We start from the raw sequence: 23,375 nt of genomic DNA on the forward strand, positions 1-23,375 counted from the left end.
TTTTATTTCATGTAAATCTTATCTAAAAAATAAAAAACTAGCTATGAGGAATTATATGATATCCAGAAATACTGTATTCTATATATATAATAGGTTTAAATTGGTTCACTTACCATGACTTGAGTAAAAATACACTGCATAGCAAGTGTTTGAAATCACATCAATTGCTGTTGAGTATCTGAACAGAAAAACCTGTTTTGCTATCAATAGGATCTTGGTTTGACTTAAGTACAGCTCTTGAACCAAAATAATAATGACCATTAGTACAGAAGTTTAAAAGAAAGAAAAAGCTAATATTCTAATAGCACCCTGAAGGTGTTTACATTGCAGTTTACAGTTACCTTTTAAGTACTGTTAGCAACAGTTCAGCTAAAAATACAAAGGATAATATTTTTTTTCCGTTTTCTTGGGATATATCAGATCTAAATGCATCGAAAGTCCACTTGAAGCACTCCACCATTTCCAAAAGTGTTTTAAGACCATTTGACTGTTCTGACCATATCAATTAACTTTTAATGCAAGCATGTATTAAATACAAAAGCATCTGTGTAAACTGATGTAATAATCTGGAGAAATCTACTCCATTGTGAATGAGGAGTTTATTGCACAGAATTACAGTTATTAAATGCTATGCCTTAAAAGCAAGTAAAAATTAATTTTAGGAAAATGTTTTGTGTTATTGAAATGAACATATCATTACTGGCTTGATATCTCTTTCTGAGTGTTAAAAAGCAGTGAATCTCATGAAATCTGGAAGTCTTCTCATAGGAAGACTTTTGAGAGTGCACATATAGATTGAGCAAAAATTTGCACCCGTGATCTGTTACATTTGCATCAAAACCCAAAAGAGCCACAGAAATGTATAAACATGTACAAGAGGTTCAGATTTACCTGGGGAGAACCCGGCAGTGTAAAGGAACTGTTGTGGTCTTAGGATGGGAGAGTAGTTATGACATAACAGAGTGTCCAGTTCACATCATGTCGACATTTAACACCCCTTTGAATCTCAGAATACGTTTAAATTTTGTTCACAAACTTCCAAGTCATTTCTCGTTCAACTAATTTAAGGTTTTTCACATTTAATTGTTACATAGAACTGGGATTTTGAAGCCTAATCAAATAGACAAGTGTGGGGACCAGTGGTAGAACTATCAGGTTTAAATAAGTGGGATTTATACCGGCAAATTTTGTTCACTCATAAATCTTTGTTGGAAGAGATCTGAGAAATGGGTAGTATGGTTTTATTCTTTTTGAATTCTTAAATTTATGTTTTGGTGCTTGTTTAACATTTCTTTTCATTCAAATCACTTTGTTAGGTGATTTGAGATTGATGACGTTACTGCTAATGTTTACACACCTAATAGCTTAATATTCTGTTATGGGATTGTACATGCATAGCCACCTTTACATGGAGAGTCATGAGTATTTGTATCACTATAAAGAATATTTTTTGGTGGAGCACAAGTCACACACTGCAAGTATCTTCTCTAAGCAAACATCACATTTTTTTTTGTTCCCTTCTAATGCTCTTGCCTTACAAGCAGTATTTTGCCTTCCAAGTTTAAAGCCCATGTAAAACTTTGTCAACCCACGTAGTTTTTTGTCCTCATTTTCCATTCCTTTTAAATTTCCTGCTGTTTTATCTCATGTGATAAATCCTTTCTCATGCTTCTTCCTAATCTCATTTTCTCTCCTGAATTCCCATACCTCTCCCTCCCAAAAGTGTCTTCAAGAAGGAGGAAAGGCTGTTTTTCTCCTCTTGTCTTTAAGCTCTTGTTGGAGTTAATTTAAGTTTTTGATTTTTGAAGATTTATTTTATCAGGGTGTTGTGCCTGTGGTGGAGATGCAGGTTAAAATCCTGCCTAGAGGGGTACCACCCTGCCAATACATTCAGTGTACAAGGCCGTGTTTTCCATGACAGGGAAAAGTGAAAGGCCTGGTTCTGGGGTTCTGTTCCAGTTTCCTGCAGGACAAATACCTGCAATTCATCTGGGATTGTTATGTGTGAGGCTCTGCAGCACACTGGCTAATTACAGGTAACATTATGGATGATGATCACAGGAATGGATGCTTCCCAGGGAACAATCTCCAGGGCTTCTGGTTTTTTCAAGGAAATACACTCTTATATCAAAAGCAGGGCAGGGGGGGATTCTGCTCCTCTGCCCTGCTCTGGGGAGACCCCCCTGCAGTGCTGCTCCAGCTCTGGGGGCCCAGCACAGCAAGGACATGGAGCTGTTGGAGCGAGTCCAGAGGAGGCACCAAGATGATCAGAGGGATGGAGCAGCTCTGCTGTGAGGAAAGGCTGAGAGAATTGGGATTGTTCAACCTGGAGAAGAGAAGGCTTTGGGGTGACCTAATGGTGGCCTTCCAGTACCTGAAGGGAGCCCACAAGAAAGATGAAGAGAGACTATTTCCAAGGGCCTGTAAAGGTCCTTTTCAAGGACAAGGAGGAATGGCTTCTAACTGTCAGAGAGCGGGTTTAGATTGGATATCAGGAAGAAATTCTTCCCTGTGAGGGTGATGAGGCCCTGGCACAGGTTGCCCAGAGAAGCTGTGCCTGCCCCATCCCTGGAAGTGCCCAAAGGCGAGTTGGATGGGGCTCTGAGCAACCTGGGATAGTGGAAGGTGTCCCTGCCTGTGGCAGGGGCGTTGGAAATGGATGATCTTTAAGGTTCCTTCCAATCCAGACCATTTGGTGATTCTATGATGCCAACATTTGAAAAAGCAAACCAGGCATTCTTGTGACTTATTCAAGGGCTCCAGTGTCCTAATATCCCTAATCAATGAATAGGACAAGAGAACTCTTCTCCTCTGTGCTAAAAATTAATGTCATACACTGAATTTTTAGGAAAGCTATGCATGTCAGTTTTACATTTCTAGCTTTTGAGGATATCAGAAAATGTCATTGGAAAACCCATATGAGTTTATTACAAGTTCGGAAATCACAAATGTCATCCTTATTTTTTTTCTGAGACACAAACATTTGATGTTGCCTTCTGAAAATAACACCAACTTTGATGTTGTGGTTTAACTCACGTGCTATGTGAAAATACATGCTGAAAAACACGATCATAAAACTTTTTAATTGTTTTTTAATACTAGGAAATTTCACTATTCAAAGTAGATGATGTTAAAAATGGGACTATATAAAGGTAGATTTTGAGATAGATGTTTTTATTCTTCTTAAAGCAGTCAATGATCTGTGTATTTAAGTAAAATAAAGCATTAAATACTTGCACAAAATCACATTTATGATAAATCATTTTCCCTTTATTTATCTTGCACTTTTCTTTCCTTATCTTGATGGTCTTTCCTTACTGTCTTCTAAACAGTGTGAAGCAGGAGTTCTTGGATGGGGAGGGATTAAAATATATGTGAAGTGAGTCTCAGAGCACACATTTCCATCTTAAATTATGACTTGATGATATTCCTGATTTCGTCTATGTCTTCCTGACTAAACAATATTAATCAGAGGTACAAATGGACATTCTGTATAGTGTTTTCATGCTTGAATGTAGTTAAGGAGGATATATTTTACTGTGGTCCTTAGTTGTGTTGGTCTCATATTTTCCATTTTGATTCATATAAAAGAAGAATGAAGAAAGACAAGGACTAGAAGTATTTAATTCTGTAGTTCAGTTGCATCCTTTCTTGGGCTGAGCTGCTTTTTTTCTTCTTGGTTAACCCTTAAGGTTTTGCCTTAAGGATGGATGTGTGGCCTGCAGTTTTCCTCTGTGTAGAGTATAGAGCATATGTGTATATTATGTGCTGAATTCTTTTCTGTGGTTTAAGAAGCCAAAGGAGTGTATTGCTGAGACAGAACAGTACTGGGAGTGTCACACAAAAAGGAAAGTACTCAGGAACTCAGTTAAACGCTTCCTTTGCACTTTTACACATTGGTATTTTTCGTGATGATTTTATGTTATGCTGTGAAACAAATCCTGGGTTTGTAGATGAGGCATTTAAGGTAAGTAGTTACCCCCATGTCTTTAATTCTTTTCCACACTATCATGAAGCTGACTGTCATTTGTATGACAAATAGTAGTTCAGAATCTGTTGGATGGTGCATGAAATCTTTTGCCCTTTTTTTGAGGCACACTTAGAGAAGTACTGGTTTATCTTCAATTTGAAAACAATTTGCTGAAAGGTCAGTCAGAATAGAAGTTCCATATGCTGGAACTCAGTTTTTTAAAGTTTATGATGCTTTCAAGGACTGCTTGAGGACAAGCAGAAAACTGGAGTGACAATAGTCGTGAGCTGCTGGAATGTGATAGGTACCAGTATTTGAATGATGCATTTTGGTGTGTTTTGCATAACTTTTTGTGAAAACTACCACTATGTCCCCCCAAAATTCCTAAAATGTAAAATGTAAAAAGTGATTTTCTTATATAGCAAGTGATTGTTTGTATACCAGAGAAAATGTTTATTTCATTCAACTTAGTTCCCTAGTCAGGAGGTATAATTTTCTATGATTTCAAATATTGTTTTTATATCTACTCATAATGTGCAGCATGTGTCTATAATAATCCTTATTTTATGAACTTTGATTTTTTTTTGTCCTCTTGTAAACAAAAGAGATTCTTTATTTTTCCCATCTGTAGGTAGTAATTGTGGAATCTATTTATTGCCTGATCTTGAAGGGAACATATGCAAACTAGATTCTTAGAGAATTGTGAATATTTGCCCTTTTAGGAGACATTAGCCAATTTTTGCAGTAAGAGTAGTAAATCCAGACTTGCAGACTGAAAAAATGAGGACTGTGGTGGGCATAACCTTTCTGGTTCATTAATGCCAACTATGATAGGTTTGGAAATTCTTGAGAGTACTTACCATGTCCCCTTCTTTGGACATTTCCTCTCAGTTCTCAGAAATCTCATAGTTTGCTGCTGTGGAAATATCTGTTTATTCATTCCCTTCAAAACCAAGTACTTCCTATCAGTCATTCCTGTTACATTTTCATCAAAGTCACTTCCACATAATTCATCAAGATGTGTCTTTCCAGGTCTGCTGCTCTTCTGCCAAGAGCAAAGTTACACTTTCTCAGAACTTCTCTGGTAGTTCCTGATTATGTATTATTTATTAGAATCCTGTTCCCAATTTAAGTAATTTATTCCTAAATTCATAATACCTCAATGTACCTTCGTATATAGAGAGAATTAAAATAAAAAGTCTGATGTGTCTTTGCTCTGTGTTTTCCTTGTATATGTGTTGACTTTGTATCCAGTATTGCTCAGTATTTACCTCCCAAAGTAAAAGTCACATTGCTGAGGTCCAAAAAGGCATATCTATTTTTATTAAAAAGAAATGTAAACCCTTAAGAGGGTCCTTTAACTTCATTTAAATATGCCCACTATCACATGCTAGTTGGAGGATGATTTTGCAGTCCCTTTGCCCTGTTAACTCAGCCAAGGATACTTTCAAGAGTCTCGACCAAAAATCTTATTTGGAAATTACATTTGCTTTCTTGGATTTGTCAAGTTGCACTTGAGAACAGCTCTTTAAAGTGATTTTTTTTTTTCTCCCCTCTCTGTCTTTTGCTTATATAACTAGCTACCCTGAAACCTTCATTACTTGTTATGAATTTAAACCATCAGCTTTTGTCAATACTGAACAGCTAAGTAATGTTAGTATGATTTTTCTCCTCAACTATTTTTCTGTCAGCTGTTTTTGAAAAAAAAATTGTTTTTCTTCTGTTTTACTGTTCATATTGCTTGTATTTTAGGAGTTCCTTTGCTTTAAGTTTCCTTATAGATGGACCAATTTGGTGAGAACTCATACAGGCTGTGAAATCAATTAGATAACAAAATAGAAGGAGTAGTTGATACTTTTTATTCTTCTTCATATTCTTATGAAGTTCCTTATCTCTGTATCCCCAGGACCTCAAAGTTTGTGGTTTTTTTAATAGTCTCTATTACTATGTACTCTTTCCAAAAAAAGTATTTTCATTATTAGATGCCTTTATATAGCTTCTTACTTTATTTATAAAAACAATGAAGCACTTATGCAGCAAAATGTTTTAAGCTTAGTTTCAACCTCTGATGTGCCTCAAATTGTACAGTTTACACACTCTTTATGATGCTGAGTGGAACCCTGAGTATAAGTATATTCTTAATTATTTTTTTACCGCTATTATAATTTTTCTTTATGTTCACTATTGTTTTAACTTCTCTGGTTTAATAATGTTTTGCTGATTCCTGAGCTTTCTCTTAGAAAAGCTTTGCTGCTTTGTTGGCCCCTTGGACCTCAAACTGGCAAAGAGATACAGTTCAACCATGCAGTAATAAGTTATAATTTGAGGAAGTGGAAATATGTAACAGATGTTGGAATTCTTCAGGCAGATTTTCCACCTTGCACTGCCAAACACTCAGATGCCACAGATAGTGAGGACAGTGTAAGAAACCAGTTACAGTTACCAGATCTTGTCATTTGACTTAGACAGAGTTTAGCAGCGGGGAAGAAAAGGTGCAGTATAAAAGAATATGCTGCTGAATGTAGCCAGTCTTTTTAGAGGAGCAGAAAGTTACTGTTAGTGTTTAAATAAGGTTGCCTTTTTTCCTCAGGATAATATTTTGGATAGGATGTAGGAGCGGGAATATTTTGATAACATTACAGCATCATGATGCTCTCACTGTGTGTTTTTGTTGCGTCACCTTCCTCTCGCACCGATAATACTGTTTCCCATGACTTGTGTTATTTCCTCCTGCTGTTAGGCTCCTTCATGAGAGACAGAAATAAAAGTAGGACTTTGTTAAAATAGGTGAGCAGATTTGAATTGGTGAGTTCTTAAAAAGCCCCATCCAGTGGTTTGTTATTCTTGCTGGTGAATGAAGTGATGAAACATCTGCTGAACGTTTCTGAAGATGATTTTTCCCACGTCTTGAGGGACGGGGATAGTTCTGTGTTCATATGTGATGAAGGTACCAAAAAAAAATAAAATACTGGAGATGAGATTATGCCTGGTTTTTTTCTATTAAACTACTACAATGCAGTTTCATTAGATTAAAAAGTTCAGTAGATATTTGTGACAAGAAAAACTGGTCATTCACTGAGGGTGAATTGGACACATCAATGTCCCAACATACTGTTTTTTGTCATGATGTCATTAAAAGAAGGTTCCAAGTGTCATTTCGTTAGTGTGTGAAAATTGTTTCCTCAGATGAAAGATCTGTGAAAGAGGGAAATACGATTAATTTGTTGCAGTGATACTACAAATAGTGCAAGATATTTTGGTCCTGTTTAGTATAAGGATATTCATATTAACTCTGATTGTTCTGTGATGTTCTTTGCTGGTTTGTTTTTGAATTATTATCTAACTGACTACTATAAGCAGCTAAAAAATGATTTTATCCATGCAGAATCTGGTGATCCATGCATGGTGATTTACTCAATATTGAGAAAGAACCAATCTTCAGAAACATAAATTGGATGCCCATTATTTTAGCAAAATAATTGTATCCTTATTTGTGGATGAAATCCTATACACATTTCCTTTTAAATGAAACAGTACAGGACCCAGAAACTATATTTTAAGAAGGCATTTCAGTTCATGCAAGGCACCCTATTTTCTGTTTAACTTTAAATTTGTAGTTTAGGATTAATAGAACTATGGAAGGAATTATAACTGTACTAAATTAGAATTTAGTATTAATAGCTTTAATGCAGCATTTTACTTGTAAAACAGCTCATCTCATGCATTATTTCATTCACTCCATGAGTTCTTAAAATATATACTATGTGATCCTTCAAATTTTACTTACCTGAAAGAAAAAAGTCACAATTCTTCAGAAATAAATTGAATATATAAAAATAACAAAATAGACTGACTAGTTGCTATTGTGATTAAATCTGTTTACAATGTCTTCTGTGACTCACATTCCAGGAAAAAAAAAGAAAGATTTTTTTGATTTCTTTTTTACAGGAATCAAGAAAAACCACAGGACCTCTGTATTTATATTTGAATCTACATCAAACGATTTTCATTTGGAACCATTGCCTAGAGAACTTCTTGCAGGGAGGAAAACAGTGTAACCTATTTTTGAATGCCTTTTGTTTTAAGTTAATTTTCACAAGACTCTTCTTGACTCTCTCATGCTACTTTCCAGAGAGTAGGTTAGAAACACTAGTATTTCTCTCCACTTTGGAATACCACTTTTTAGAAAAGTTTGGGGGTTTTCTTCTTTCTTTTTGTTTTTTTTTTTGGAAATCTCTTATGTCTCACCGGGTCGTGATGTCCCAGTAGAATTTGCTCTTCAGAATTTTTTACAGCTCAGAATTTTGCACTCTTAACCCTATACTCCCTGACTAAGGGATAAAAGGAGGTAACATAGCTTTTTAAGAAAGAAGAATAAGAGTGCTATGCTATGGAAATCAGGTAAAGTCATGCATTAAAGAGCTATGCAATTTTTTGTACCTAAGCTAAAGGTTTTTTACGTCTCTCTGACTATCTCTACATAATATTCCACTATCTACTGGGCCTTACAGACAACAGTGGGAATGTGCAGCCTTGCAAAATTGCACTGGATGAAAACTTTCTTGTTGCTCTGGAGTTTTCACTGAGATTTATTTTGGTCTCACACTGATTTGTGCATCATATTTCCAGTTCAGGACATCTTTTATTTTTCATCTATAGCCATAACTTTTATCAGTTTCCATTTTTATAAATTTTTTTACCTGCTTTCTGGTTCTTGGATTGTTGATTGATAAAGGAAACCCTCAATTCAACTTCCATTTATAAACTTCTTGGACAATGTCTGACAATCTGCACAGGTTAGGTGCTTTTTTCAAAATGGAAGGCTCCATGAGTAGGTCCTCATCACAGCTTTCATAGGAAACCTGGAAGAGACTTGGATATTTTTCATAGGACTGTTAGGTCTGATGAACTCATTGCTCTACTTACAGGAGGCAGATCAATCTTTCTTTAAAGCTTTTGTTAGGTTTACTTTTTGAAGCATAGGCAATATTCTCTGGACACATTTGTGCCTATCCAGGCACAATTACCAGGAGGCCTCCAACGTGGATGCCCAGATAAGCCTAAGAGAAAGTGGCCTCTCCAATGCTTGGGAATCAAAATTCAGTGTCTATGTAGCTCAGAGTGGTACTTAAAGTCTCAAAGCTGTTCCTTTATTCCTTTAATACTGTCTAACAGAGAGAGGAACATGTTCATAATTCTTACCTGTGGAAACTGGAAATGCTGAATGAGATTGGTCCATCTCACATCATTCCTATGGCTTTATTTAGTGATGAGAAGGGGAGGGGGTTATGAGATAAGTCTGCTTAGCTGTAGGCATTTAATTTGGTGTGTACGATCTTTAATTCAGCAATGGTTTCTGTGGTTAAGAGGCCTTTACTATAGTCCAACAAAAATCTACAAGCCAAGTAAATGAACCTAAAACATCCTATTCCTGTTAGCTAAAAATACAAAGGCGCTTGAAAGGTCTCAAATGTGTAAGTGCTGAAGTGAAACTGTCACCTTCCGTTTGTTTTTAACCTTCAACTCCCTTTAATGAAAGTCATCTGAAAAACCAACTGAGGAAGCACTGACTGTATATAAAGTTCATTGTGGCCATTAAGTCCCAGACTCCAAAGTCATTCTTCATACATCTAAAAATGTAACCTACCACATGATTCGGTGGTATAGTAACTTCTTTTGGAGGGTATATAGATTACTTTAAAATCTGAAAGCAAAGCTGGTTGCCCTAATTAAAGAATAGTTCCAGAGGGGCTACAATAATTTTCCGTGCAGAGACATTTAAACTAAGAGCTTGGAATTCTGTTCATGCATTCATTAATCATTTCCTGGAATTACTGCTTTTTTTTCTAAGTCGGTCAAACTGCTGTCATTATACAGAAATACTAAAATTTCTCTCATTGTCAGAAGAGGGAAGGCACAGAAACCTTTACTGTCCCTAATTTCCCAGATTTCTGCTCAAGTGATATACATAACCAAGATCCCTGAACATGCCTTTGAAAGAACTGTGCTTTGTAATGAGGAATTCAGATGCATTGAGGTGCATCCTTTTTTAGAACATGGGTTAATAATACCACCAAGCTTGCTTTACATCATTTTTGTAAGCACAACTTTCAGGGAGATTCTATGGCTCCCTATGAAGGCTGATAAAACTGTGGGGCATAGTACCTTGGGAAAAAAGTGCTTGACAAGTAATTAAATTGCATGTTAATTACATGCAGAATGGAAGCTTTTATGTCATATCCATGCTGTCTATGCCATATAGGCTTTCTGGACTCAAGACCTTTTTCAGGGAGGAGCAGTTTGTGCAATATTTTATTCCATTTTCTCTGTTTCTGGTTACTTATTTTTTCATCTAATTTATATAATTTAATAACTTAGGGTATGCTTCTCTGAAAAGCAAAACTGACCCAATAGAGATTCTGAAGCCGAATAAACAGTTCTCCCAGGTATTTGTGTAGGTCTAATAAAAGAGATTTTGCTTTACGAGGTTTTATGGACAGCTGTTGCAATATTTGAGATGATACATGAACTTTTGGAAGTTCAGATATGAAGGCAATCGTCTATGGGAGGATTATTCCACATGAATAAGCATTTATATTATAATAGGAAAGGACATGCCAAGCTTTTCACAAGAGACTTACAGTTGTGAAATGCTAAATTTTGTATTTCCATGACAAGTAGGGATGCTATTTAATGTAAAGTAGATTGCATTGAATTATGGCAGAAGTCATTAACTGTTCTTTTGAAAGCACTCTAAATGTGCTCACAAGTACTTACCTCTATTATCTTGAAAAATATGAACTAGCGTGTGTTTATAAACAGATACAATTCTTAATAAAGTTCTTACTCAATGTCAGTGAATTCCACAGATCTCCAAATGTAATACCATTTAGATCTAATCCACCAAGGGGATAGGAGAGCCTTGCTCAGTCAAACTAATCACAATACAGTCACAGCAGCCTTCATTTTTGTGGTAATTGTTTACTTGCTGCGCAACTTTTTTGTAGTTAGAAGTCTCAAGCAAAAGCAGTAAATTGAATTTTAAAGATTCTTTACTGTGGTTTCTGTGGTCAGAACTGGCAGAAGTTGGTCAAAGAAGGTGTGGCTGCCCGATCCCTGGAAGTGTTCAAGGCCAGGTTGGATGGGGCTTGAAGCAACCTGGTCTAGTGGAAGGTGTCCCTGCCCATGGCAGGGGGGAACTTCAGGGTCCCTTCCAACCCAAACCATTCTGTGATTTAGTTGTGCATTCTCTTTGCAGCAAGGGAGATCAGGATTTTTCAGGTGTCTGTATGATAAAAAGTTTTGATCCCAATATCTGCATTTTTCAGGTTTGTAGGTCTCCCACAGGTTTATGTAAAGTGAACTGCTGTGCAGTGACATGCAGGGCTGTAGTCATAAAACTGTTTTTATCAGCAAGGAGGATTAACATTAGTTTTCTCCATTGGCCGTGTATAAATATTCTATATTGTATTAATGCAAATGTCTGCATTGTTTCAGGACTTCCAGGATGGGCTGGGATGTCTTCTTATACATACACATAAAATAAAACTTTAAAACTCCCTTAAAGTTTAAAAGCTGAAAATTGTGGTCCCATTGAGAATGTTGTGAAATACATCTTGTAGCTGGCCCACTATGGCAACTTGAAATGTGGCTACAGTCTTCATATCTAACCTGGAAATCTGATGGTCAGAGTCAAACTGGAATTATCTGGCTGATAGGCTTAGTCTAGAACCTCTCATCGTGCTTGAACAAGCTGACTGCTGTTCTTTTGAAGGGGCTTTAAGGATAGAGGTGATTTTCTCTGACAAGCTCTCCTTAGAAACTCCCGTGTTGATTCTTGACAAGCAAATAAAGATTCAGTCTTCTAGTTGACGTTAGTAAGCTTTGTGGATATATCTGAGAAAATATTTATGTATGTTTGTTTTATATTGTGTCATTGTGAAATAACACATTTGTGCAGTTAGTCAAGTGAAGAGTCGTGGAGATCATTCAGGTAATAAAATCCATTCGTTTTTTCACCTTTGAATTACTGGAAAAAAGCAATTTCTGTAAGTGCTCTGATAGTTCAAGGTAATGTCTGAAAATACTGTGTCCACAAGAAAAGTGAGCTACACATCATTAAGTAGAACCATGACTTTCACTATTCCTTCCACAGGTGTTTTCCATTAGAATATGTCTGCCACATTCAGACCTATTTTAAGTAAATTCACAAGGAAATGCCTCTTTACATGTTTATCCTGGAAAGGCAGATAGGTGTTTTATTTTATAAAGCAGTCTAGAAGTTTTCTATTCTTCAAATGAAAAAATATTTTTCAGAACATAGTAGTGCAGTTTGGTAATGTATTTCTAACTGCCATTAGAGACACTTAAAATTAAAAAATAATAAAATTTGTAAAACAGAAATGACTGTTTATTAGAAATTCTGGTGAAAGGGGTATTTGCCTGCATAATGTTTGTGTAAAAAATTTATGTTCTTTATGTACACTTATTTTAATAAGAACTCTACTGTAACACTTTCCTTTTGGTGATCTTGTAAAATATTATTGTGTAATGATGCTGTACTTTAAGATTATGATATATCATCTCTTAAATAACATGTAAAAAAGTGTACTGGCTTGCTAGAAATTCTCTCATGACAAATACCTAGCATCAATCATTTCCAGTAATAATTTTTAGTTTTGAAAAATAACTTTGCTCTTACAGACAGAACCTGTATCTCTCAAATGCTCTACTTTATATAGTGAAAAAAACCAAATAAGTGAGTTGTGATATAGACTACATGGTCACTTTATTTCAGTGTCCATTTTCTCCCTGGTTTTCAAAGTTCATGATATCACAAATGGTTGAAAAGAATACATTTGTCTTCTGCTCTCTGTACATATAACTGAGATGTAGTAAAAGCGTGATTTAAATTCTGCAGCTGTTTAAAATATTTAAAGTTTGGTGTTTCTTAAACCATCTGTATCATTTGGGTAAGTGTTGCTTTTTTCGACTTCTTTCCTAATACTCTTCAGACTTAGAGGATATATTAGATATTCAGGAAGCTAAACATTTCTTATTATTGTATTTTTTTTCTTTACATGAAATCATTTAAAGGAGTGCTGTTTATGTAATTTAACTTAATCTACATTGAAAGGCATTTTGTAAGCAACTGGGAAACCTTGGATGAGTTTTTTGCATCTGTTTTAGTAGCAGACTGTGGTTGCAATAATATGAATGTTTTCTCCCAATAGCATCAACGACTTCTTGACATTCTGGAAGCAGAGAAGGAAGTCTTATCAGAAAAGATAGAAGAAGCTTTGATGCAGCAGTCACAAAAGCACAAGGTATTGCTTTTGTTTACAACAAAAAAGAGCGATCTGATCAGCACCAAGGAGATCATTGGGAATGATCCTGTCACACTTGTTGACAGGAAGAGGAAACTTTCTTAAGCACTTTGACAGTTTGAAATTATTTTGAGCCACTCCTCTGTTGTGTATTGCAGTTTAATTTTTCACAACATTTGCAGGAAGTGCTGGACAAATGTTTGGATGAAGAAAGACAAAGAAGTAAGGAGGCTGTGGCAGCTGCTGCCAAGGTATCTCTTGTTAATTTAGTAGATGTGCAATGTGGATTCCACGTGTGTCATTAGAAATGCCAAGTTCAGCAACTCGTTTTTATTTCATAACCAGATTTATCAAACTCTGCGTTCTCATCTGTGTTTAAGAGAAGCTAATTCCATTAATCATGAACATACCTGCTATATATTCCATTAATCATGAACATACCTGCTATATCCTATGCCTTGATACAGAGAGTCAGTGTAAATTCTATGGGGGATAACCTCTCAGTTGTTTATGACAAGAAGTCATAATATTGCATTTCAGGTTTTGCCATCCCCAAAATATCTGGTTTTGTGGTCTTTCAACATCATTGCATCTCGATTTGAAGAGCTGGGTAGGAGGTCAAGTGTTCATCTTAGTAAGACAATTATCATTGTGTCTTACTTAACTTTTGTTAAATATGGTTGTTTTCAATGAGGAGAGAACTATTTCATAAATCATTAAAACAGGGACATTTTAACAGGTTTTCAATTATTTTATTTAAGTGAATGTTTGACTAAAAATGAGTATTCAGTTTTTAAAATATGATTTCTCCTGTCTTCTTCATTAGTAAGTGCATTGGTGTTAGGACAGTAATTTTGTAGATGTGAAGCTATCTTTCATTTCTAATGCTGTTGTAGAATCCAGTTGCATGTAATGATCTGGGAAACCTAGTGATGTATATTACCTAGTGCAGCTCATAAGGCTATATTAGAATTTTCTGTATATTTTTATGTGTATTATATGAACACTAGCTGAGCACCTCTCTGAATAACATTCGATAAAAAAAGAAACATTTGTTACATGGTTGACATCTACAGGAAAATGTGTATAGTAGAATACCTTTATTTAATACGGCTTTTTTAAAAAAAATATTGTATTTTTAAATATCTAAGTGAAAAATCAAGTGCCAATGAATTGCAAGAAACAGCTTTATTTGTAGGTGGAGGTATCTGATGAACATCATATTTTTTGCCATTTCTGACTTCACTTGCCCAGATCTATAATCACCTCCAAGGGGCATTGGAAAGACCCGTAAGATTATTAAATTGAGGGGTTTGCAAATGTGGGTTTTGGCCCATATTTGCTTATTTTGAACTTCAGTTTGCCATTATTTATTTGTAGATATTATGCAATAGTTATCATGCTGATAGATATATCTGTGTGGCTACTTTGCCACAGAAAACGCTCAGACTTTGGGGACTTCAGATGTTTGTAGGTAAGAACAGGAATATCTCCTACACAGGAATATCATGGCAGGCCCATGATGTGCCTACTTTTACGTGGGTTTTGCTGCATGATTTTTGTGCTAAGCAAACTAGTTATGAGATACTGTAGTTTTGGTAGAGGGGAATTTAAGAGCCTTACTTGTAACCTCCTTTTCCTTTCTGTAACTACACAAGTCATTGTCTGGAGGCAATACCTACTTCAGACAAATTTAAGTTCACAGTTCAGAAGTGAGAATGCTCATGTCCAATATCTTATCAGCTCGTAGATCTCATTAGGAAAAGGTAATATATTTGAGTTAGGCACTTGTGTTGGGTGTGTTGGTCATCTCGTTGTGCCTCATTTGTTTGAAAGGCTGAGAAAGAAGCAGTGCAGGAGGCTGTTCTGAAAGCAGTAGAGGAGGAGAGGAGGAATATGGAGAAGATTCATGCAGAAGAAAGAAAAATGTGGGAAGCAGAACGTGATAGTCATAAAGAGAAGATTGCCCAGGCTGTTTCAGAAGCCATGGAGGAACAAAGAAAGCAGAATCAGGTTGGTATATTTTACCCTTCCAGTGGACCTGCTTTATGTATTTTATTTTTGCATTTCAACGTCTTCCAAATGTTGTGGTAGATTTTCTTGTGGCATCTTGTCATTCATCAGTGCACATAGTCGATCTTTGCAATGCACAGCAATCTTTTTGGTTTATTTTCATCCAGACTGTTGTGTGGAGAGAGGCTGACACGTAAAGAATAAAATTCCTGGGACACTTAGAGGCACACAGATTGAAATGAGATAAATCATGCCCTCTAAGTGCCTGTTTTGTCCCCTGACTTCAAAAGGAACCAACTCACAGAGTGGCATTTGTACTGTAAACCATTTAGGTGACTTTTTATACCTGTGGAAGAGTAAAGATGTTACATGTGGTCCTTATAGAACAGGTACAAAATAAGGAGAGGGTTATAAAAATCAGAAGCCTAAGCCAGTAATGAGCCAGAATTTCTAGAGTTACTCATTAGAGAGGTGCTTCTATAAGGATAATTGTATGTCACCTAATACAAAATGGGAGGGACATTCCCAACATTGCTTTTAGCAATTTTAGGAATTGCAAATTAAATATGTTATAATAGCAGTTAAATTACTATTCCAAAAGTTGATATCTAAGTCTCTGATGCTGGAAATGTTTGGAGGAACAGCCTGTAAATTCACTGATTTCTTGGTGACATACTTGAATGTTATAGTCATCAGAATTGTAAAGAATTTTTGTTTCATTCACGTGTTGGAATTTGACATGACTATATTTTATGTACTGAATAAGAAAAACAAACAAACAAAACAAAATAAGAGTTTAGAATTTGAAGTAAAATAGAAGTAAAATAACATATCACACAAACTTAAAAATTAAGTCCTTGGAAACTGATCCCATTTCCCTTTCCTGTGTTAAACAGAATTATTAACTCTACATAATCAACTGCACAAAAAAGTTATTTTTTGATGCTATGCCAATATTATATCTGTTTTGCTACATTTCTAATGCAAATAGAGTGATTTTACTTTTTATATGGCTTCTTTACTTCTTTTGAATGTAAAGGTATCAGGTGGTAAGATGTCAGTTTTTAAAACTTCCATGTCATATGCATGGGACAAGAGTTGATAGAAGACATATTTTAAAAACTACAGCACCATTGTGTATCTGCAGAACATTTAAATTACGAACACAAGGGAAAATAAAAATCTGTGTTATAATGGAATTAATTTGTTGGCTTCTCCTTTACTTCCTAGACCAGAAAAACATGACTAGGAGTTTTGATTCTTTGTTCTAAAGAAGTAATTTACTATCCACTAATTTCCTTTATAAAATAAAATATTTTGGGTTTTTTCACCAGTTTTTAAAAACAGTCACTGGAAGTTATATGGTTATATATGAGAAAGCAAAAGGACAAAAACCCCACATTAAATATGGTAGGTAGCATTTCTTAGGTCAGGCAATTTTAGCATAAGAGCAATAAATCTTTCAACATCACACTTGTGCAGAATCAGGTAGTGAAATTTCCCTTCATCTTTTAAATAATGTATTTAAAAGGAGAAAAGATGAATCTACCTTGCAGGGATGATACAGGCATTTTTTTTTGACTGTTTTTTTGTGGTGTTGTTGCAGAGTGGCCAGGAAGGAGAATAGTGGATGCAAATCTGGAGGTTTATGCAGATTGCTTCTACTTGTTAGATATTCATGCTTGACAAAACATTGTCCTAAAAGAAGTGCTTGTCCTTAGTCAGATAGAGGTCAAGTCTGCAGATAAGGAGATGCTACTTCCATGCAAGATTTATTTTCTTAATTGAACATTACCAGAGAAAATTCTGGGGACTTGGAGACAGTTTAATAACTAAATCATGATGAATATCAAATATTTTTTTTTACCAAATATGAAAAAGCAGAATAAAGATAAATTTACAGTGAAAGTAGGAACTAAGACATACTGAGTTAATATTTCAACTTGATGGAACAACCTTGACATACCCCCTTCTTTTTTTTTCTTTAAGAAATTAAAGGATTAGAGTAACATGAATATTGCATTTGTTCTCATGAAAGCTTTGACTGTTTCAGTGGCTTGGGCTCTTTACGTAGAGACATAGGATTTTTAATTAAATTGAAGGTATTATTTTTGAAGCCTTTCAGGTCTGAAGGGATAAATGAGATATTTTACATCACCAGGGAAATGGCAAAATTTTTTTAGAGCACTCTCATGAGGCTGGAAGGTATTAAAAGTCCAGATTACTTTCCTTTTCCCTGAGACAGGCAGCATCTTCAGATTTTATACACATGCTATTCAGGTGCTTTGTGCTTTTATTAAAGAGTTATTTGGTGGTTTGGTTTTTTTTTTTTTTTATTTAGAAGAGTATTCTTAGGTTTGGGAAAGGTGGGCTTGCATTTTAAATCAGGAGGAATAAACTCTCCTTGATAGAAATGAGTAGTCTTTTAATTAAAGATAATGTTCTTTTGCACAGAAACCTCATGATGCTTTTCCAACATATTGGAAACTCATTACAGATTAGGAACTCATCTATTCAGCAGGGCAGATGTAGCCTGGCATGTCTCCAGTAGTTTGTTTTCTGTTTTCCATACAATGTATTGTGTTTTTTACAGTGGCAACTTCCCTGCAAAGAGAGTTTAACATGTCTGGTAGTTGTCAGTGTTGAGAGGAATACCTGGGGAAATTCTTCCAATAGGATGTTTTTTTCTAGAACACTTATTTGAATGAACAGTGGATATCCTCTAGATAAGGAAAAAGTATAAAAGGTAGTTTGACTGAGGCAGAAGCATTTCCCCACAGAATTCAAAATTGCAGGGAAGCTCCTGGGGTGCAACTATAAACTTCAGTGAAAAAACAATGGACAATGCTCTCTATTGTCATTTACTTTACTTTTTTTTTACTCTTTGAAAAAGCTAAAATCCAAAAATTCTTTGGGGATATAGGAAGATGAGATCCATACAATTTTGAATAAAGTAGAAGGATGCTATATTGTGTTTATAATTTGTGGGCAGTGCAGAGTAGCTGTACCTCCCATAGCTGTAATGCACAGAGCTCTCTGCATGACAGTTGTTATCATTTTACAAAGCTAAATACTCAGTTATATAAAGGAGGCAAAATTGGTGGTGGGGGGGGAGAGAATTAACAAAAGAAGCTAAAGCACCACTATATTTGTTTTAAAATAAATTCATTAAAAGTAAAATGAAAGCTGGCAGCTGCAGGGTGAGCCCTAGAAATTTAAGTCTATCTCATAGCTTGAAATTAATAATTCTGCTAAGGCAGTTGAAGCAAAGAATCACCTTTGTCATTTCCTGAAGGCTTGAATTTAAAATACTGTAGATAATCTAGTGTAGTTTACCCTAATTCTCAGGGGTAGAAGAACCTGAGTTCATCATTGCCATAATCCACACAGCAGATCCATTAGAGACTCAAGTGTTCTGAAGGCTGCAAATATTTAGGGGGAAAAAAAAAGAGCCTTTAATTTATTAAAAGAACTAACATAAACTCTGCTTCCTCTTGGACATGAGGAAAAGCACTAAGGCAAAATGATCTTACCAATGGGAAAGTACTTCAGGAAAACTGAGGCTGCGGTGTTACATCCAGCCAAGCCACAACTGAGATATACTGAGATATACAAGGAAAAAATATTTCTCCAAGAAAAGTTAACTAGAAGGCCTATGAAAAAAAGGGAAAAATAGAAGTGAACTTCCCAAAGTCTGTGCTGAGTAAATCTCTAAGCGTTAAAGACAATTGAATATGTCCACACTTCTGAAGGTTCAGGTGGTGGTGTTTTTAGCAGAACAATAAATTTGGAATTTATGAACTTGGAATGTATTAATAAAATTTTAATGGTAAACACACAGGTAGTTGAAAAAATATTCTTTAAAATATGTTTAATGTTTTTTATGAATTGATGAATACCAGAATATGCCATTGCTTAGAAGGTAAAAGCAAAACATCTAGAACAGCTGGTGCTTAATCTTAAAGGATAAATGGCTCCTTACCTGCTACATTATTAAAACCTTTTTGGTTCTTATGCTCATCTGCTTGAGGGAGTGCTTCTCTTGATAGTTTTGGCAAGCCTGAATCAATTGTATTGAAGGTTTCAAGGGTTTCCACACCCAGTCATATGTAAGGGAATAAAAGATATCTAAGTGAAAACACAAAGCCATTGTTATACCTAAAGAACCGGGGGTTGTTTCTTTTCTACCAGTGCTAAAATTAACTGTCAAATTTTTCTTGAAAATTATTATTTGTCTAAATATTTTCCCTCACTGAGAAAGGTTGAGAAGGTTGTAAGAACTAATAAGTAAAAAAAGTTTTTCTACAAAGTTATTTCCCACCCCAGCTTTCAGTCAGATTTATTAGCTGAGGAATGGCCCTTTCTTAGCCCTATAATGTGTAAAAAACACTTCTCTTTTTTTCCTGCATCAAATCAGTAAGTATATATGGAATATTTTGATGGATAATAGAAGGGAAAAAATAAAATACATGGGGACTATACATTTGTCTTGACTTTTTATTTTCCAATAAAACTACTTTTGCAGATAGATTCCTTGTCATATCATTTTTTAGGTGTCAAAACTATGGAATTTTGTTTATTGCCCCCACAGACTCATTATCTTAAAAAAATAGAGAACATGGCTTGCAAGTTCATACACCTTTCCTGATTTTGAAATCTGTGAATTAATTTCATATTGTGTATGTACTTATTTGTCCTAATTTTTTTTGTTTGTTGTACACAGTAGTTTTGTTTCAGATCTAATTGTACATATAATTGTTTACTGGGTGCTGGGTATTTAAGCATCAAATGTGTAGGAGATGACATATCATATCTAAAAACATAGGTACAGTTTTCATCCAAGCTCCCACTTTTCCTGTATTTTTATTAATGCATCTTTTTTTTCTATCCTAACTATAGGTTTTCCTTTCAAAATACTGCCATAATTATAGTTATAACTTTCCATCCCTTTACTCCATCACTCTTTCATTGTTAAATAGGCTATAAACTGCTTTTTGTCTCTGCTTCAGGGTTTGCAGTCTCCTTATCATCATTAGTCACTATATTTATAGTATTTGTTACCAGAAAACCAACTTTTACCCATAAAATATTCATGATATTGGCATTGCTTGCCCTTCTTCTGTGATGCTTTTTGACTTGGGAGGATTTCCATGTGACATACAGTATTAATTTCATTTCCTTCTCTTTGCATCTATGATGCATCTATGATGCATCTATGATACAGAGCTTTGAGGACATTGCCAGTTAAGTGAATACAAAATAGTTTATCAGTGTCTCTTTGTCCATTTGTTATTTGTTCCATCTTTTACAAGGGTTGTAGAAGCTGATGGAGGAGTCAGATTGAAATACTCCATTTATTCTGTTTCTGAAATACCCAGAAAAATTACATATTTTGTAATGTAATTCCAGGAACAACTCTTTTAGACTTTGTAGTATTTTGATGGGGTGGGAAAGTGTTAATGTTTGGAAGAAGAAAAGGTATTTTTTCAGCAACAGACTTGGACTATTGTAACATTGCTCTTCATGTCCAATATCTAGTGGATTCATACAAGAAGTTGTTGAGTTTTTTCTCTGTATCTTGATTCCTGCCCAAATAGTCAGTCAATAATCAAATGATGTACTGGAGAAGAACTTGCTCTTCAAAGGACATCTCCAATTTCTACTGCCTTTACATATTGTTCACTTTGCAGTGGGAGTGTTTGCTTGCATTTCTCTTGAGAGGATAGCCAACCATTATTTCCAGTTTCACTTTCTTCTTGGTTTTTCCGCCTTCTTGCAGAAACATTAGTGTGGCCAGTGTTTATGGAGACACTTTAAACAAAAATGTTGTGGAATCTTGAGTGTGTGAGGAATGACACAACTTAGGAGCACTGAGTGGAAAGAGGTCCCTGCCATTAGATGAGTTTATTTTTTAATATGCTTGTGAAGTCTGGAAGAGGCACAGTTCACTGCATGCAGACTTTAACCATGTCTGACTTCAGAAGTAGATTGTAGTAGTTATAACCACAGACATTATAATTTGAGGGTTACTATTTTCTGAAAAACCACAAACATTGCAGTCTGTGGCTGCATTTCCTAGATAAAATTTAGTACTGCCACCTGATCCTTGTGTGGAAACAAAAGAATTTTCCTATAAATTGCAAACCAACATATGGCTTGCTTTATTTTTAAATACTGACTGGAGTTCTCTGGTATATACAGTACAGTGTTTTTTTCTTTCTGTCTTCCTGCAGATTTATATATTGTGATTGTGTGGTTGTCATTCCTAATATATGGTTGAATATGATTTATCAATTGAGTACTTAAAAAGATACTTGAGTATTTTTTTTTTATTAGGTATTCTAATCTTCTAACTGGTGTCATGTCAAGCACATATATACAGTCATGTAAAGCAGCTAACTTTGTGACTATAATTTAGTACTCCAACCTCTGATCAAATACTAAAAAAAAACCAGGGTGTGGGGGGGAAAGAATTGCACCTCAGTTGCACCTCAAGTGCAGCTTGTGGAGTGCTCTTCCCCACCTTCTTATGGGAAACGAGGTTTTCCCATTTCCTGGACTCTCACTAACAGCCTCAAATAATGCTGTACCCTCTTTAGTTAAAGATGAAGTAAGGGCCAATTTTTACCTTTGCAACTGAAATCTTTTAGGATAAAATCTAAAGGTAAATATAGCATAATAGGAAACAACAAAGAAAGAGTTGAAGTAAAAGTAAGCACATGCTGACGGGTGTACATGCAGTGAAGACTGTTGAACAGTAGTAATAGGTAGTATCCAAGTTTAAATACCTTTATGTAGTTGATATTTAATGACAGAAATAGAGCAAAGACAGTGACTTTGAGTACTTAGAGAAGAGTACTTTGTGAAATATAATATAGAAGAAGGAGTGAGTTTTTCCTTCTTTTCACAGAAGGAAAAACTAATATGACTGATTAAGGTCAGAAGTACCTAAATGAGCTGACTAGGAAACTGGGTGTTGTATGATGGTTGTGCTTTGAAGCCTTCTGAAAACTGGGTGAAAGGGATAAAGGAGTTTTCTTTCCAGTTTGTTGATATCAAAGCAAAGTAGTCTTTTGATAATCTTGAGGGGTCTGTCATTGTTGCACAGGATCAGTGTTTGCCCATTTTGAACTGCAAGTAAGGGACAGTCCAAACCGAGTCAGTCAGTTCAGTAGTGTTGTCAGGTGTTCTAGTACCTGTTTTTTAAGACATATCCCAGAAGAAGGCTGTATGTTTTATGGTACTGTTTAATTTCTCCTGAATTTAGCAAGCAGGGTAATATTTATACTCAGATGAGAAACAGACATTCAAATCACAGAGAAATAGATCCACATGATTCATCCTAGAGTATGGTTGGTGAAGTTTAATCACCAAAAAAAAAAGTGTTGTGGAGAATTGTCAGCAGGCTGGGAAATACAAGTGTTGGGATGAAACCCACTAAAGGACGAGTCTTTTTCTGCAGTCCTCTGAGAGTGTCCAGTCTGATGGCTGCATGATCTGTCTCTGACAGTAACTGCTGGGATGATTTTCAGATGGTAAATATAGGTAATCAGTATCTGAAACAGTGAAATGTTTATATATTTGGAAGATATAGCAGTATTTATTTTGGTTAACTGGAATGTGGTAGATGAATCATCGAGTCATTTAGGTTGGAAATGTAAGGTATAACATATGCAGGTATTCTTCCCAAGAATGCCAAGGCAGTGGAAGGAATAAAAAAAAGGTTTATTTCAGATGGAAGGACCACTTTTTAACAATACTGCCCTGCACACCAGGCCCCAGGGGAAAAAGGCAAGGCCCCGACTTCTCCAAGGCTTTTTGTGTCTTCTTTCTCTCCTCCCCCACCATCTCTGGCCCAAGGAGGCCTTGTACATGTCTGCAAATATTTTACATCTCTGCATACCAGGGAGATGGCTTGCTCATAGCTCTCCCTGAAATGCAGAAGGAAGGAAAAAAAAAAAATCTAACCCATTTGAGAAGGCATTTTACAGTCTTCCTAAACAAAATCGAATTCTAGCTTTCCGTCACAAATTCTTCCAAAATTGTACCTCTCCCTACAGAAAAAA

At 35.5% G+C, this 23,375-nt stretch overlaps 1 protein-coding gene across 1 annotated transcript in view; it reads left to right on the forward strand.

Annotated features, from left to right (window-relative positions):
* Positions 1-23,375, forward strand: part of CCDC91 (coiled-coil domain containing 91) — a 99,792-nt gene that overhangs the window by 65,206 nt on the left and 11,211 nt on the right. Inside the window, exons 9-11 of the mRNA XM_029965020.1 lie at positions 13,204-13,296; positions 13,479-13,547; positions 15,133-15,309. Coding sequence (XP_029820880.1) covers positions 13,204-13,296; positions 13,479-13,547; positions 15,133-15,309 — 339 coding nt within the window. The remainder of the gene's footprint in view (positions 1-13,203; positions 13,297-13,478; positions 13,548-15,132; positions 15,310-23,375) is intronic.

This window comes from Manacus vitellinus, unplaced genomic scaffold, assembly GCF_001715985.3.
Source record: "Manacus vitellinus isolate BGI_N305 unplaced genomic scaffold, ASM171598v3 scaffold_88_pilon, whole genome shotgun sequence".
NCBI classification, from domain to species: Eukaryota; Metazoa; Chordata; class Aves; order Passeriformes; family Pipridae; genus Manacus; species Manacus vitellinus.